This window comes from Rhodnius prolixus, unplaced genomic scaffold (assembly GCF_049639745.1).
Source record: "Rhodnius prolixus isolate KJV_2025 unplaced genomic scaffold, Rpr scaffold_2, whole genome shotgun sequence".
NCBI lineage: Eukaryota > Metazoa > Arthropoda > Insecta > Hemiptera > Reduviidae > Rhodnius > Rhodnius prolixus.
In genome coordinates, this window is record NW_027411592.1 from 13,991,663 (window position 1) to 14,006,504 (window position 14,842).

Here is a 14,842-nt window from a genome sequence, read left to right on the forward strand (position 1 = left end):
TTATTAGTTTACTTAAAGTTTCTTGTTTAATTTGTCTAATTTTTTGGTGATGGAAAACACATATAAGTTTTCACTGCAAAAAAGTAATATTTTAAGTAATAATAGACTTGATTCATCATTAGATAATCCCATCAATATAGGAGTGGAAGCGTAGTTAGAAAACCACTATGGTAGTTTCAGTAGTGATTATTTTAACACTTATTTACTTCCAAATGTAATTTTACCTTACTTTTCTTTTTTTTTGTTTTTTGATATTTAAAACCCTTTTTTTAATTTTTTTTTTTTTAATTTATTCGAATACTACAAAAAAAGTATTTTCATTTGCATTTTCCTCGGAAACAAGTTTTTCCTAAAAATTATTTTTTTACTCTCGAGAAACACCGGTTTAAACAACAGGGAACTACAGTTCAAAGCCCTCACTTATTCCTTATTAATCACAATGGTCTCACTTATTATCGCTATATACATGTATTCGGAGTTTTGTTTGCTGACCCCTAGTGGAATTGTTCAATTTCATTCATCTTCAGCATCTCTGGTATGGTTCGCAGCAAAATGGTTATTTGTGTAAATATGAAAAGTGGCTATCCCTCACGCACGGGTAATAATAAAAATAAGTTAATCAGACGAACCTACTGCTTTGCAACTGACAGATTTCAAACGTCCATTTTTTCTGGCTTTCATTAAACTTTTAAAGACAATTACTTTCAATTTTCAAATATATTTTCCAAGAGTTCCTCTCGGGTTAGTATATTTTCATTTATTTTTAAACTCTTGTTTCATTTATTTGAATCTAAATAACCTTTCTGTTGTCAATCAACGTGCAAACTCATTATCAATAATACCTTTGTTCATTTCTCTTTTGTTCCCTTTATGACGATTTAAAAAAAGAAAATTATCGTCTTGTAATTATTGTTTAAGTAAATTATATTTTTCTTTCAGACGGAAAAAATCAATGGAAAATGTGAAAAGTTTGGTCCCACCCATGTTTGCGTTGCAGATCGTTATGTACTTCCATCACATCAAGATTGTGTATTTTCTTCTTAAAAATAAATGAATGAAATAAAAGAATAAAACATTAAAAAACTATATTTTCCATGTATTAATATTTAATAAAATAACGATTTATTATTAATAAACGTACTCTAATTTCTTTTTAACACCTAATGCGAAGTGAAGTGTTTGCAAAGGTTAACAAAATTAAAAATCTCAAGCTTGACATTATAAAGTTCAAAACAAAATCTATTTGGATTTTAAAATCCGAATGGTATTAGAAATATAATTTCAACATTTCAACCTCTATATTCCTTTTTTGTCAAGCAAACAGTCTAATATGTAGAAATGTCAATTTATACCCTGCATTCAGATTATATTTCTGGGTAACTTTTATTAAAGCTTACAAACGGGAGTACCCCCTTTTTTATTAACTAAGGCGCATCTTTTTTTGTAGAAATTAGCTAGCCCGAAGTTAAAGAAAGTTCTCTATAAGATATAATTGCTCATCAAAGCAGAATGTTGTGTCTGCAGAGACTTTTTTAAAAGTTAGCATGCAAGATGTTAAGTTTGTAACTGTGAATTTAATTCTAAGAACTAACGTACCCCTTTTGATTTTGATTCACTAACTATTTAATCTAAAAATTGATACTTAATTTTTCTTCAATAGAATAGCATAACTCTTTCTTTAATAGAAAATTAATTCTTTAAATTTCTGGCATTAACATAGTAGTCCTCAAAATTTTGTAGATTAAAATTCGGCATTGATTAAGATAAGTTCGGTGGTATCTGGCATTTAAAATCTTATTTCAATTTAACCGAAAAAAAATCCGAAATGTACAACACTATCTATTAAAATATTCAAGCTTAAATTACTCATAATAGTTGAATACACTCATAGTGTAGTTTTCCCAGGAATTTTTATTTAAAGGTACTAAACACGATTTTAAGCTGGGAGGAAAGAATAGCGGCAGGCTTCCCTTTTAAGTCCATTTCACTGTACTGTACAATCTGATCATGGTTTTAATGTCAATTAAAATTAAATTACACATGAGAAATTCCCAATTTAATGGAATTCGATTGGCTGGAAAAAAGTGCCGCGTTAATAAATATATATATTTAAATATATCTATGTATATAAAATAAAGTAATCGCCTTTTTTTACAGGCGGCGCTTAACGTTCGTCTACAATTAGGTGTCATGGACGGGACAGTCTTTTTAGTGAGTTTTTCAGTAGATTATGTAGATCCAATGATTTTCTTTATAATACATATTGTGCAGATCTAATAATTTATATGAAACGTTTTTTAAGGAAACTTAATTTAAGCGCGGTTATTAAGGAGGGATGAAATTAGGCTTATCAGTTCTTTTTTTGAAATGTTTAGAAAAATTTTCCAAACGCTTTGAAAAAAGTGAATGTATGCTCCAGTTGTTTTTTTTTCAGCGCATTAACAAAAAAAAAGAGACTAAATAAAAAAAAAATTTATTTTTCTTAACATTATCCAAAGAATGTGTAACAAAAGTAAGGGAGAAAGTAGGGTTGGATTGATAAGCGAACTAGTAAGCCTGGGATCGCGACAGTCGACTTGATTCAGTAGTGAAGTTAAGATCACCCTACCGGATTGCCATGTATTCTCGATTAATTTTAACCATCATCCTTGTTTTCAATTATGCTGGTGCCAGGGATTTACCAAATTCAGAAATACTCCCTTTAATAAATAAAACTCTGTCCTACTACATCCGAAATCATCAAGAGCCAAATTATAATTTTGTCATAGGAACTGTGTTAACTAAAGGTATTTACATTTATAATTTATCATTGTTATGCTGAACGTTAGATTTAGTACACCCCTTCAGCAGCATTGACATAAAATTTATGTATGTATTAATTTAATTTGTTTATATATATAGTAGCCTTTTAATCAGTGTACATACTGCCGCAACGTAACACAAGGTGATAAGAAAGAACATCACCTTTCCCAAATACATCTCTAACTCCATGAAGCAAAAAGCAAATGTTTAATCACACTTGACCCAATGGGAGTTTGACAGGCAGGGAACAGAATTTTAAAGAAAAATTCGAAACTGTTCATGATGACGATGATGAAGACGTTGAAAAAATTGTTTAAATAAATCATATTAAGCAGTGAACTAGAAAGAACTATAGTTACCCAATGAATACTGAAGATTGACAATTTTATTTTGAAAACTTATGATGTAATTGTTTTCAGTTATTTTGTAGCCAAAACAAATTATTACAAATTGTGTGATTATTTTACTTACTTCCAAAAGCAGTTTTAAACTTTCAAGTACAGCTTTTTTGGAAGAATATTTACTAAAGAATAATTTTGTTTCTAAAACTTGCAAGACTAATTATTATCAACTGAAATAAAATACGTTGTGCTAACTTACAAAGAATTTTTTTATTCAACCAGAGCAAAAAAAAAAGGATCATTCGTATGATGCGGGCAGCCAAGTTGACATCGACAGGATTAATACATTCATTTTTTTGTAAATAAAGATAAAAGTAGATTATAATCTAGAAGTAATTGAATTATCATAATTGTATGTAAAACCATAAGTTTATTCTGATTAGAAAATTTATTTTATTATTTCATTTAAGCAAATACATGTTTCCTTCTGCAATGTCATAACTTCTCGAATCTTTTCTTTTCCTTAATTTTTTCTAATTCCCTTTCTCGTTTTCTCTGCGTAATCTGTACTTGTAACTAGAAGATGTATTAACAAAGTTTTTATAAGTAGGGATACAAATAATTGGAATTGCTTAATGAAATGTTTGTCACTAATTATTTCGAGTAGTAAATTCTGGAATTGGTATTTTTTATCTTTTTGCTTTCGTACATTCATTTTACTTTTAATTTATTCTGTGGCATTTTATAACTAGTATATAAAATTACTTCGCAGGTCGTCTCCTAAGGTTCGCTGGAATAAATGAGGTGGATGAAATAATAGACAAATGTACTTTTATAATTGAGAAGTTATATCCAAAGAATTGGTCACTGTCTCCTTATGGTTCGTATTTTTCTTGTAAATTTACTTACATTCAGTGTACGAGTACATAGATAGTTGCTAAATTACATTATTTCAAGTGGTGTAGAAATATTTATAAACACTTTCTCCAAATGCAAATAGTATTAAAATAAAACTAATACAATAATAAAATGAGTGAGTCCATATGTCAAGCTAGTTATCAAAAGGAAGGTACTAATCTTTTAAAACAATATTGAACAGTACACTCGAATAATTATGTACAGCACTACCAAGGTTGCTTGCCATCATTTGTATTGATGAACTGAGAGGATATGTGGCACCAGTTAGACCACCTGAGGCTCTTCTACATTTTTGTTGCTTGACGTAGCGGGTCAAGGTGCTTTGGCAGTTGCCAAACAGGCAGAACTGAAGAATAGCCGACCAAACTTTGTGTGTCCTAGATCAAAGCGAATAAAGATTTAGACGTGCTGAAGACCAAAGATGTCAATGCGCTAGTTAGTTATCGTATACTGAATTCCAATGCGAATATGCCGGGTTGGAATCTACCACTCAGCCCTCAGTTTTTCTCTTACAGCTCACTTTCCGAGAATGGACAGTGTTATCTGTAACGACAGAACATTGAGTGAAGGTCGGCAGAGTTCTGAAAAAATTTCGGGAAGCTAATGACCTCAAATGTTGACGCGCCTTGAATAAAAACAAATAATAATAAGAGAAATAAGTTGAAGAATAAGAACATCAAAGATATGGCTGGGAAGATAGACAACCAAGAGGCCGCTATCTCCCTGCTGTAGTGTAGCACATCTTTACATACGATCAAAAAAAAAAAAAAAAGACACCAGGGAAACCTGTAAAAAAAAACTGCTTATTATTGTAATTCTCATTTGAACAGTTTGTAGTAATTTGTGTTTTGTTTCAGGTAGAAAATTTATGAAATCGTGGAGCGAAGTATTTGATCAAAGAAATTTGAATCCAACTGACATTAACTATACATTGGCTTACAAGCCGGTAAGAGGGCATCCAACACCGAAAGAATCAGACAAATGTTTTTTGTCGTTACTCAGTGAAGGATTTGCATCAAAAATGTGCAGCAAAGCCATGAACGATCCAACAGCTATTGGCTATTCGCTCACGCATCAGGCATTATACTTCATTATCAGACACTCCGTGAGAAAATTAGTCATTCTTTCCTTGCTTAAATAAATAAATATGTATGTTAAGATTTTTTTTTTCAACTACCTACCTTCATTTTCCATTTAAATATTTTTTTTCCTCTGTGTTCTAGTTGTTCTCTCGGGAAAAAATGAAAGATAGATACGAGTTGAGGAAATTATGTTCAAAAATGCTGGGGGAACAGAAGATTCTTTGGAAAGAATTTGGTGTTGACGAAACTTTGAAGGACTTATTAATTGAACAAAGTTAGAAATGAATTGATAAAATAATGTCTTTTCACTTCCATAAAGCCTATCTACCTATTTCATCCATCAATTCCATGCTACTTTCTATTCTTTTCTATGTTTCTCCTGATGTCTGTATGTTGTGAAGTATTCCAGCAGCAACAATGAAGGAAGATTGCCAGGCTAGCTGCTTCCTTCTTTTAAATGGAATCAAAACCATGGTTGGTTCTCTCTATTCAGCCACATAAATAAAAAAAGCAGACTGCAGAAGCTTTCTTGTCTCTATAGTATAAAAAAAATAAGTTGTTCAGATTTGCTAGGTGCCATATGCGTGAAAACTTGCAGTTTTTAACTGTGTCACGACCTACTCTCTTTAACTATGACATGCATATTTCTAGTTCTGGACTACAATGAGCTAAGTGATTTTATTTAACATTTCAGTTGTCTTCTGTGGCATTTATCGAGGTTTTACTACAGAAATGAATCTACAATTAATTAAATCGCTACAAAGCAAAATTGGATGTTTTCATTATCACAACAATCCGTAAGTAACATTTATTTATTCATCCATTATTCAATTAAATAATTTTAACAAATGTATAATGGGTTATTTCAGTGAACTTGCAGAAGATTGTGACCAACATTTGTCAGCAGTAAGCGTTGCTGGCTTAGCTACGTTTTATTTATTCCTTAATATATAAAATTTGTTTGTATACATTGCTTTCTGTTATTTTTTTAAAATAATTAATTTACAAATGTTTACGTAACTCTCAAGGTATTGTGAACTGTCTTGATATTTACGTCAGGAAGATGATTGTCTTTTGGTAAACTGTTTTATTATGTATTGCCATTTCACAACCAATTAAGGGTTAATTTCATTTTATTGCTGGCTATTCTTCGCGAACATGTAAATCCAAAACAAAATAAAACTCTGTAGGCTTATTGCAATAAAAGTCTACACATAAGGATTAATTGTACTGTACACCTAAAGAAACATACGAGAATGTAGTAGCTATACTAAAACTTTCACTTAAGGGCACCATTTAGCAGAGAAAGCCCATGCTTGGGGTGACAATGACTTAGTTTACACTTTTTGTTTTTGAAGATGGTATGAATGATTTCCTTTAAACTTTGAATACAAACCACTTAGATCTATTGCTTTCATGTGAAACAATTACGTTTGGGAGAAATTAATTAATATATTAAATTAAATATTAATTAAATGAAATGACACTCTTCTTTAATTGGAAGACGATAGGTACACCACGGTAGCCGAGCGGTTAGAGGCGAGACCCGCCAAGCTGCTAATAAGATTTGTGATACTGGGTCCAGTTACTGGTGTAGGTCTTGGATTTTATTTAATGTTTGGTATAAGAATTTAACATTAAAGTATGTTCGCTAGTCGCCTCCGTCCAAGACACCTAACTGATAGCAGGATGTATAGCCCGCCTGAAAAATTAGGCATTACTTTACTTTTAAATTAATCGTAAGATAACAACAATTTTCTATTCTTAAAGCTCACTATCTTTACTGAATTCAAAGATTTATAAGACTTTATGATAACAATATGATAGGAATTTACAAAGAAAAACAGGATTTTTAATAAAAATACCACCTGCTAGATTTATTCTACGATTTATCGGAAAAATTTAAATCATATGTGGTAACATTTGAATAACTCAGTACCATATATAATAAAAAATAATAATAATAAGCTTGAACAAATAAATAACTAAAGCTATTAGAGAAATACGAAAAATAATAAAATGGCTGCAATTAGTATTCCAGTCAAATTGCTGCACGAGGCTGAAGGCCACATTGTTACAATACAGACACAAACTGGCGAAATGTTTAGAGGTAAATTAGTTGAAGCGGAAGACAATATGAATTGTTTAATGCAAGGAACTACTGTTACATATACAAATGGAAAAGAAGTACAAATGGAAAATGTATATATTAGAGGATCTAAAGTAGTTATGCTAATATTACCAGATATGCTTAGAGTGGCTCCAATGTTTAGACGAGGCAGAGGTAGGGGTGTTAGAGGAGGATCTGGCGGATTCTCAAGGGGTTCACGAGGAGGAATGCAAAGAGGTCAGTAAGAACAAGAGTTGTGCCTAAGGTCTAATGGCTGAACTCTCCTACTGCCCTTTCTACGCGATTTGACGGCATAAATCACCTTTACAACAGCACTATTTAAGAAAAATTAAATTTGCCCGTCAAAATTTCTCTTAGTGCGACTTGTCTAGTCCATTTCCCTCTGTCATTTGACGCGTTTTCTTATTTCCAACTGGGCATTTATTTTCATAGTATCAAAGGTTGATTTAGTGGTGTGCTACTAACAATTTGACTTCAGCCTTTTAGTCTGACAGTCTACAAGAGTGATTAAAGTTTGGGAAGTAGAAGACAAATTCTCAACACCAAAATGGTAAACCAACCTTTGATTGTAGCTAAAATATACGAATTTATTTCGAAAATTGATTCCCTTTAAACTTGGAATACGTATTACAAAAATCTTTAAGACTCCTCTAAAAGCGCCGATTAAAAATTTTTGCGCTTCTAACATTCTTCAATATTACTATTATTACAAGTATTTATAGGTATGAATGTTCTAACCAAAAGTCACAGTTCGAGCAATTTCAGTCAATCAAAAGTGTGACTTTACAGAACGCATTTATAATTTTTCTGGGCAATTACCAAAAAGATTCATTTGACATTAACCATACCACTAGTATGTATGTTAGGCTTACCATAGGCTCAAAATTATTTTTTAAGGAATTTTGGGAATGATGTAAGATGAGGTCGAAAATTACTCTGAAATAGTCAAGAGAAAAGCTTATCTTCTCCTTCCCTCCAAAAATTCCACTTTCCTAGAAAACTATTTCAAATAATAGTCATAGTTATGCATCTATTGTAGAGCCACCAATGGACGGCTATCAATCTATTATTATTGATTGTTGTGCCTGCCATAAACATTAGAAATGAAATTTTGGTTACTTCTGTGTAGGGAATGAATACTTGTAAAAGTGCCAGATTTAAAGTTTAAGGTGATTTTAGATTTGAAATCTTCAGAAAACTATCCAGCGAGGTCACAACTTCTCTTAACTGATTAAATGAAATGAACAGCATTTAGAATTAAAATATGGGCGAGACTCCACTTACCTTAAACTTGCAGCCTTTTAAAACTTTCTGTAAACGAGCAAAGCAAAGAGGCGCTTTACAAAACTTTACAAAGCTAGGTGATTACTAGTCGTGTCACTTTATTGACCTTCGTCTCCAAGGCTAAATAGCTGATCTATATTCGATATCCAGGAAACATGCTTCATTCTCAGGTCTCTTGCTATCAGCAAAAAATTCTTGGAAGGTTTTTGTGAGAGTTCATGTGGCACCAATAGGAAGGCACAATAATTCGACCCTCTATAACTCCAGCGGCCCTGGAAACAGTGTCCAAGAGACATGTTTCAAATAAAAATAAATTCTAAATACCAGTACTTCTCATTGGTTCGTTTACAAGTTCTCTATGTAAAAAACCAAGGGATGCAAATGCTGCCTTTCTTTCCTGGCGTTAAGCTTTTTGTTTACTGGCCTAATAAAGGAACAAACAAGTAAAAAAAAAAAAAATTGAAAGCTTTTGAATTAATTTATGAATGCCTACAAACGTTTTTAGGAAGAGGTGGATTTTCCAGAGGTGGATACCAAGCACATTCAGGAAACCAGGACTATGGCGGATATCTGAGTAACTACAACTTGTATCCTTCTTCTTCTCAAGGAGCAGGGAGTAGCTATTGGAAATAATGTGAAAATTTAATTTTTCACTTTTCTTCAGTTTTGTAATTACTAAAAGGACGAGTTTGTTTTTCTAAAACCGTCAGTTAATAATGCAATTTGAATTTAATTACTTTTTTAAATGATTTTTTTTAAATAAATATTTTTTAAATTGAAATGTCGTTAACTAAAATTCTGCACTTCAGCTAAAGAGAATATATATATGCTAATTTTAAATAACAGATATTTTTCTATTTTATGAACAGCCTTATAGACAGTTATCATTCCCTTCGTCTTTTTTATTCACTTGCCAGCCTCTTAGTATCTTTCAACTCTACGGAACGTCTGCAAGTGACATACATAAACGTGATCTAGGTGTTCTCCTTCCGTGCCTATCCTCCAATATCCACTTTACCATTATTCATTAGTGTAGCATGATTGTTAAGCTGGTAGTGGCCTGCGATTAGGGATGTTACTTGAATTTTTTCCTCCATCTATCCACCGGGCCACCACGAAACATGAAGAGACACACTCTTAACCATACACTCCACAACACACTCTATTGCAGGCTGTTTTCTGATAAGCTGCAACCTCTGACAGACTCACAAGAGTTTTAGGCGAGGTATCATAGAGTAAGCAAAGGGTCCATGCGATACAGTCATAGGCTGATGTGATTCATCAGGAACTAAATAATATCTAATGAAATTATAATAACTTGCATATAAATATAATTAAAATTTGTATCTGTTTTGATGGAATTATTAGGAAAATTTATTACAAGAAACTGTGTTAATTAAAATATGCAATGAACTTTTGAGTTCTCTTAATTTAATTTTTTTTTAGACATAAAATTTTTCAAAATTTTATCTAATAAATAAATAAACATATTTTTGGTTAAAGCGTTTTCATTTTTTTCTTTAAATAATTACATGAATGTTCGACAATAAAGAAGTGATGTCCGTTTTATAAAAGAGATTATTGAGTTTTAATAGTAATTAAGAGTTGAACAAAAATTGTTAATGTTTCATTAACTTTTTTATATATAAGATAATTACAATAAACTTTTTCTTTCTTTTTTGCTTTAACATTCAATATAAAAAAGGAGCATGTATTAATTATTTTATGTATTTATATTTGTATGTACGATATAGGATACATTACTAAAGGATAATACATACAAATATAAATTTATATTCATAAAAACAATTCTATAATATATGCAAATATTAATTTAGGCACTCTTTATAAATATATTTATATAATATATATATAAATATAACTAAATAATTAGTCTTAACAATTAAGTTTATAATATCCTCCACCGATATTAATATTTATTTATGCATGTATATTTTTAGGTTTAAATGACATTAATATAAAAAATGAGAACATTAGGGATCATTATTCGCTACTAATGTCCAGTTAATTAATAATAATTTATGAAAGAAAGTATTGTCTTGAAATTTTAAAATTTTGGACCACGGATTTTTTTCTAATTAAATAATAAGATAAAACTGGGAAGAGTTATAATATTATAAATTAACCCTAAGTGGAGTTTTCCAGTTTTTCATTTTTTTCTTTTAGAGTCGTATATACACTTTAACGAATTGGTAAAAATTGAGGATCGTATTAATGAATTAAAAAACAAATAGTATAAAAAATAAATACTCTGGGTATCTTTTCTTTTTGTTTTACAATAACCCTACCTACCATATTATTATTATTTTTTCTTCAAGTAGTTTCTTCTTAAGATTAAGTTGCCACAGTATCTGAGTCCATATCTTCCATTCTCGCTAATGGAGCCTTACGTACCTAAAATTTGGAAATCATTTACAGAACCTTTATTTTTAAAAATAATAATTTTTACGTGAGGAAAACAATACACAATAGAATGTAACTAAATACAATTAAATAATTAGGTAATAGATTTACATAATAAGGAAATATGGTATTTTAGTTTGAACTGAAGACACCAAATCAAGCTTCGATGTACAGTACGTTCAGCTAAATCTATTTTAATTTTATGTTATTAATAAATTAATATAAATATGAGAGCAAAACTAAATTCGCTCTCATTGGTTAGTATTCTGCTTTGTTTGTTGACTCTTCCTGCCAGCCCCAATATCACTCACTCAACAAGCCAAACACGCGCGTATGAGAGGCTGGCTGGAGGTTGATAGGTAATTAATCTAAACAGTTTCTTTCATCTATTAATTATCTCGAAAAGCTTATGAAAATTGTGTGCGTGTAAATATACGTATTTTATTTACCACCGATGCCAAGTCCGAAAAGCGTTATTAAACTCTTCAAGCTGACCTCATCAAGCAACAAGCGTCGAAAATATTGTGCTCAGGAAAATTTACTCTGCATGAGCTAGATCTAAACTGACTGGTTAAATTGTAATGTTTAACAACAGTTTAAAACTTTTGAAAGTGTTATGTAAAGAACTAGATGCAGTTAAACAAAACAAAATTCTACATTTCAATGAAAGAAGGAGCGAAATTTTAGAGTTACTAAAGAACTGGGGATATGGATGAAAAAATGCGCTTTATAGAAATGTCAAAAAGCTATAGACATAACTTAGGAATTGTTACGCGAACTTCTAAACAAGTTTGGAGGGTACTAACCACAAATACGACCAAGTCAGAAAACAATCGAGGACAATTATTATTGTCTTAGTAATTGCGATGCATCTGTACAAGGTGCGGGCTTATTAGCTCGGAACTGTTGTGCAGATTGTGTCAGGAAGTAAACGGCCTCTCAATGGCAATCGAGCGGTTGCGCTATGAAACCTTTGGAACTTTGAGACCAAAGGAGATAGTTAGTAGCGCAAAAAGAACTAGTAGGGAAAGTCCTCAACCTCTTTATTAGGGGAGGCTTCGTCTACTAGATCCTAAAAAAGGGAAGGCACAATAAGTTTCTAGTGGCTACAGAGTACCGCAGTAGGAAAAAAAAGCTGTAATAGAGATTTAAGGAGCTCAAAAAACAAGTTTATTACTGCATCGTTTTACTAGATCGTCCATTAAACACTTGCTCTGATTCATTCTATCGGAAATACACATCAACCACTGCAGGATGTCTTGGTAGACTCTTATTTATCTTTATAATAATAATTTTATTTGCAATAATTTATAGTTACAATAATGAGATTTATGTCATAATTTCCTACATTCAGATAAACATTATTTGAAGCTATTTCTGATTTGAATTTAGGAATATTCAATCCTTAACCGCAACAATAAAATTAATAAATGTTAGTTAAACAAGGAGGTAAGATAAAGTAAAAATACATACTCCAAAAAAGACACCTGCAGGCAATTTTCGAATTTATACCATGCATTTAATTGGATAACTTATAAAAAAAAATATTTAAGTTTAATAAAAATAATCCGTTCATCATGCAATATTAATTAGGTTCCCCTTAAATCGTGCATGAATAATTGTGAAAGCTAATAACAATGAAAGCAGTTTCACCACATTAAGACAGTCTGCTTTGAATATGTATTATGTTTTTTGCACTGTTTATACAAAAACTCTTTTGTTATTTTTATTTATTTTGTAAACAGCCCATGATTATTATCAAGTAATTTATTCAATATGCTTATGCACCATAAAGAAATGTGTTCGAGATTTTGAACGACTGTTTTAGAATTAATGAAAAAGAGTTTCAATAACCTGTCATTTTAATGTAAATGGAAGTTAAAAAATAATTAAGAATTTCCAAATTCAGCAAAAGTTAAATAATGTTTTCATAAGATTGTTAAGAGCAACTTCGTACAATCTTGACGTTAAATTTATCCTTGTTCGTGAGAAGGTGGGCATAATAAAGAAGTTTAGAAAACGAACACAACAAATTTTAATGAAGAAAAGAATTCAGTAGGTATACGCTACGGGATAATCTCTCAGATCCTCTTTTCTTCTGGGCAACTCTCTGTTCATGTTAGCTTGTAAAGTTTCTCTATAATGAGAGGAACTACCCACGATGGTAAAAGTTGTTAATTTAAAACCAATCATGCAATATGTTTTGAGTGCATGAATAAATTTTGTTCGTGAAATGCTCCTAAAATTTAATAGTAGGGAAGAGAGAGGTTGGCTCTCTCACAACATAGAGGTGTCCAGATTGCTGCGCTTATTTCTCTTTTCAAGGAATCTCTATACTATACACTGTCTTGTGTTGGACAGCAGAGTACACTAATGACTTCACAAATGTAGACGCGCCTTAGAGCAATAAGTGAAAAAAATTATATCAGAATAATGCGGAAAATTCCGCCCAATCGGAATTTGAATGCATTTGGTTTTAAGCTAAACAGAGCCAGTGAGAGTTTGCACTAAAAGAAAAATCAGAGTCCATATGTATTCATCAATTAAAAATTTCTAAGAAATAAAGCAAGGAAGCCTATAGCACTTTTCTATTATGGTGCACCTAGCCATAATATCTTCTTAATTCAGTAAATAATAATTTAATAAATATTACATTTCTTTACATTAAAATTTTAAGTATTTCTTAGAAGTCGAGAGATTAGAAAATAAAGGAATTCCACAATAAAAACTAACGTAAATTAATACATATTAAATAGTTTGTTAAGAATAAGATGAAATGGCGAAGCCCCACACAAATAGTATACATATATATTATACATTATATAAATATACCTGCGGAGTAGCCGATTGCTGACTGTCCTCTGTCCCAGAATCAGCTAGCAACACAAACACAAAATACTCAACTAACTAAACTACTCGAGGCACTCAAACACACAAATGTTAAAAAAAAGAGAGAAAAAAAAAGTGATATATGCATTGTTCTTCAAGAATAAACATGCCAAATAGGAAAACAAAACAACAAAATGGAGTAATTACAAATAAAGCTTTTTATATTCTATTTGCACCACAATGTGTGTGTGTGTGTGTGTATATAGTGCGTTTTAATTAATAACTTGCTGGAGGTGCTTTAAATTGCCCAGCGTACTAATCTGTACAAGTGTGCAAAGAAAAATTTACTTTATTATGAATTGTCACACTTTTTATCATTAGAATAAAAGCCACATATCTATGTGCACTTCTTTGCTATTCTGTTATAAAGTTCTATAAACTCTGAAGCTGATTTATTTTCATTAAATTCATCTTATTCTAAGAACTATACAGGATTGAAATATATATACATCCGGGATAAGTAATTCGTCCCTAAGAATAAGAAAAGCCTATTTAATGGTGAAGAACTAGAATAAGAGGAAAATAAGCTTCATTTAAGTTAGTACGCTAAAAGTGGAAAATAACCAGAATCTGATTGAATAATTGCTAAGCAAACAAAGGAATTTCAAAAATTTGGAAGTGATGACAGATATTTGGTAAATTTCAATCAATTTATGAATCTAAATAATTTTTACCATTTTCTGCAATAAATCAATTAGATGCCAAACATCTAATTATTCTCTTAATTTCTTGACAGATTTTTAAAAATCTTTTGGTTATATCAAAGCAGCCCATCTTTATCAGCGACTGCAATGTGCAATGTTTCGGTCAAATTGGTTCAGATTTTCTCCTTAGGCTTTCTTTGAAAGGCCATATTTTGGGATCCACATTTCCAACAATTACTATCTGTTAATCTCTAAATGTCTCATCTTAATACTTTCTAATTTTCTCTTTTCTCCTCACCAAGAATAATTTTCTGTTTCTAGCATGCT

At 31.0% G+C, this 14,842-nt stretch overlaps 3 protein-coding genes across 6 annotated transcripts in view; 2 read left to right on the forward strand and 1 right to left on the reverse strand.

The window, feature by feature from the left end:
* On the forward strand, window positions 1-10,375 carry LOC141449035 (UPF0764 protein C16orf89 homolog). Of its 2 annotated transcripts, none has more exons than XM_074118054.1 (7): window positions 1-741; window positions 940-2,786; window positions 3,916-4,023; window positions 4,919-5,166; window positions 5,285-5,417; window positions 5,838-5,940; window positions 9,064-10,375. In XM_074118054.1, the coding sequence occupies exons 2-7, from the start codon at window positions 2,618-2,620 to the stop codon at window positions 9,134-9,136; spliced, it is 834 nt and encodes a 277-aa protein (XP_073974155.1). In that variant the 5' UTR covers window positions 1-741; window positions 940-2,617; the 3' UTR covers window positions 9,137-10,375. The 2 variants fall into 2 exon arrangements, with proteins under 2 accessions (XP_073974155.1, XP_073974154.1); XM_074118053.1 differs by lacking the exon at window positions 9,064-10,375 and adding an exon at window positions 6,013-6,577.
* LOC141449042 (small nuclear ribonucleoprotein Sm D3-like) lies at window positions 7,045-9,032 on the forward strand. Its single transcript, XM_074118069.1, has one exon. The coding sequence runs from the start codon at window positions 7,163-7,165 to the stop codon at window positions 7,496-7,498; it is 336 nt and encodes a 111-aa protein (XP_073974170.1). The 5' UTR covers window positions 7,045-7,162; the 3' UTR covers window positions 7,499-9,032.
* The window catches only part of l(2)gl (LLGL domain-containing protein l(2)gl), a 24,971-nt gene continuing 20,079 nt past the window's right edge, over window positions 9,951-14,842 (reverse strand). For 2 of the 3 annotated variants that reach the window (XM_074118029.1, XM_074118030.1), the window contains one exon: window positions 9,951-10,973. Coding sequence is in view for 2 of the 3 variants with exons in the window: in XM_074118030.1 (XP_073974131.1) it covers window positions 10,966-10,973 (8 nt within the window). In the remaining variant the exon portion in view is untranslated. Of the gene's footprint in view, window positions 10,974-13,814; window positions 13,859-14,842 lie in introns of all 3 variants that reach the window. The other variant, XM_074118028.1, reaches the window with a different exon arrangement.

What these genes read in the sequence shown, in the direction of transcription:
- LOC141449035 (XM_074118053.1), top strand. Translation starts at nt 2,618, where the DNA reads ATGTATTCTCGATTAATTTTAACCATCATCCTTGTTTTCAATTATGCT. An exon ending in ACTTCATTATCAGACACTCC is followed by an intron (nt 5,167 to 5,284) that starts GTGAGAAAATTA and finishes TCTGTGTTCTAG; the next exon opens with TTGTTCTCTCGGGAAAAAAT. An exon ending in TTTCATTATCACAACAATCC is followed by an intron (nt 5,941 to 6,012) that starts GTAAGTAACATT and finishes GGGTTATTTCAG; the next exon opens with TGAACTTGCAGAAGATTGTG.
- LOC141449042 (XM_074118069.1), top strand. Translation starts at nt 7,163, where the DNA reads ATGGCTGCAATTAGTATTCCAGTCAAATTGCTGCACGAGGCTGAAGGC.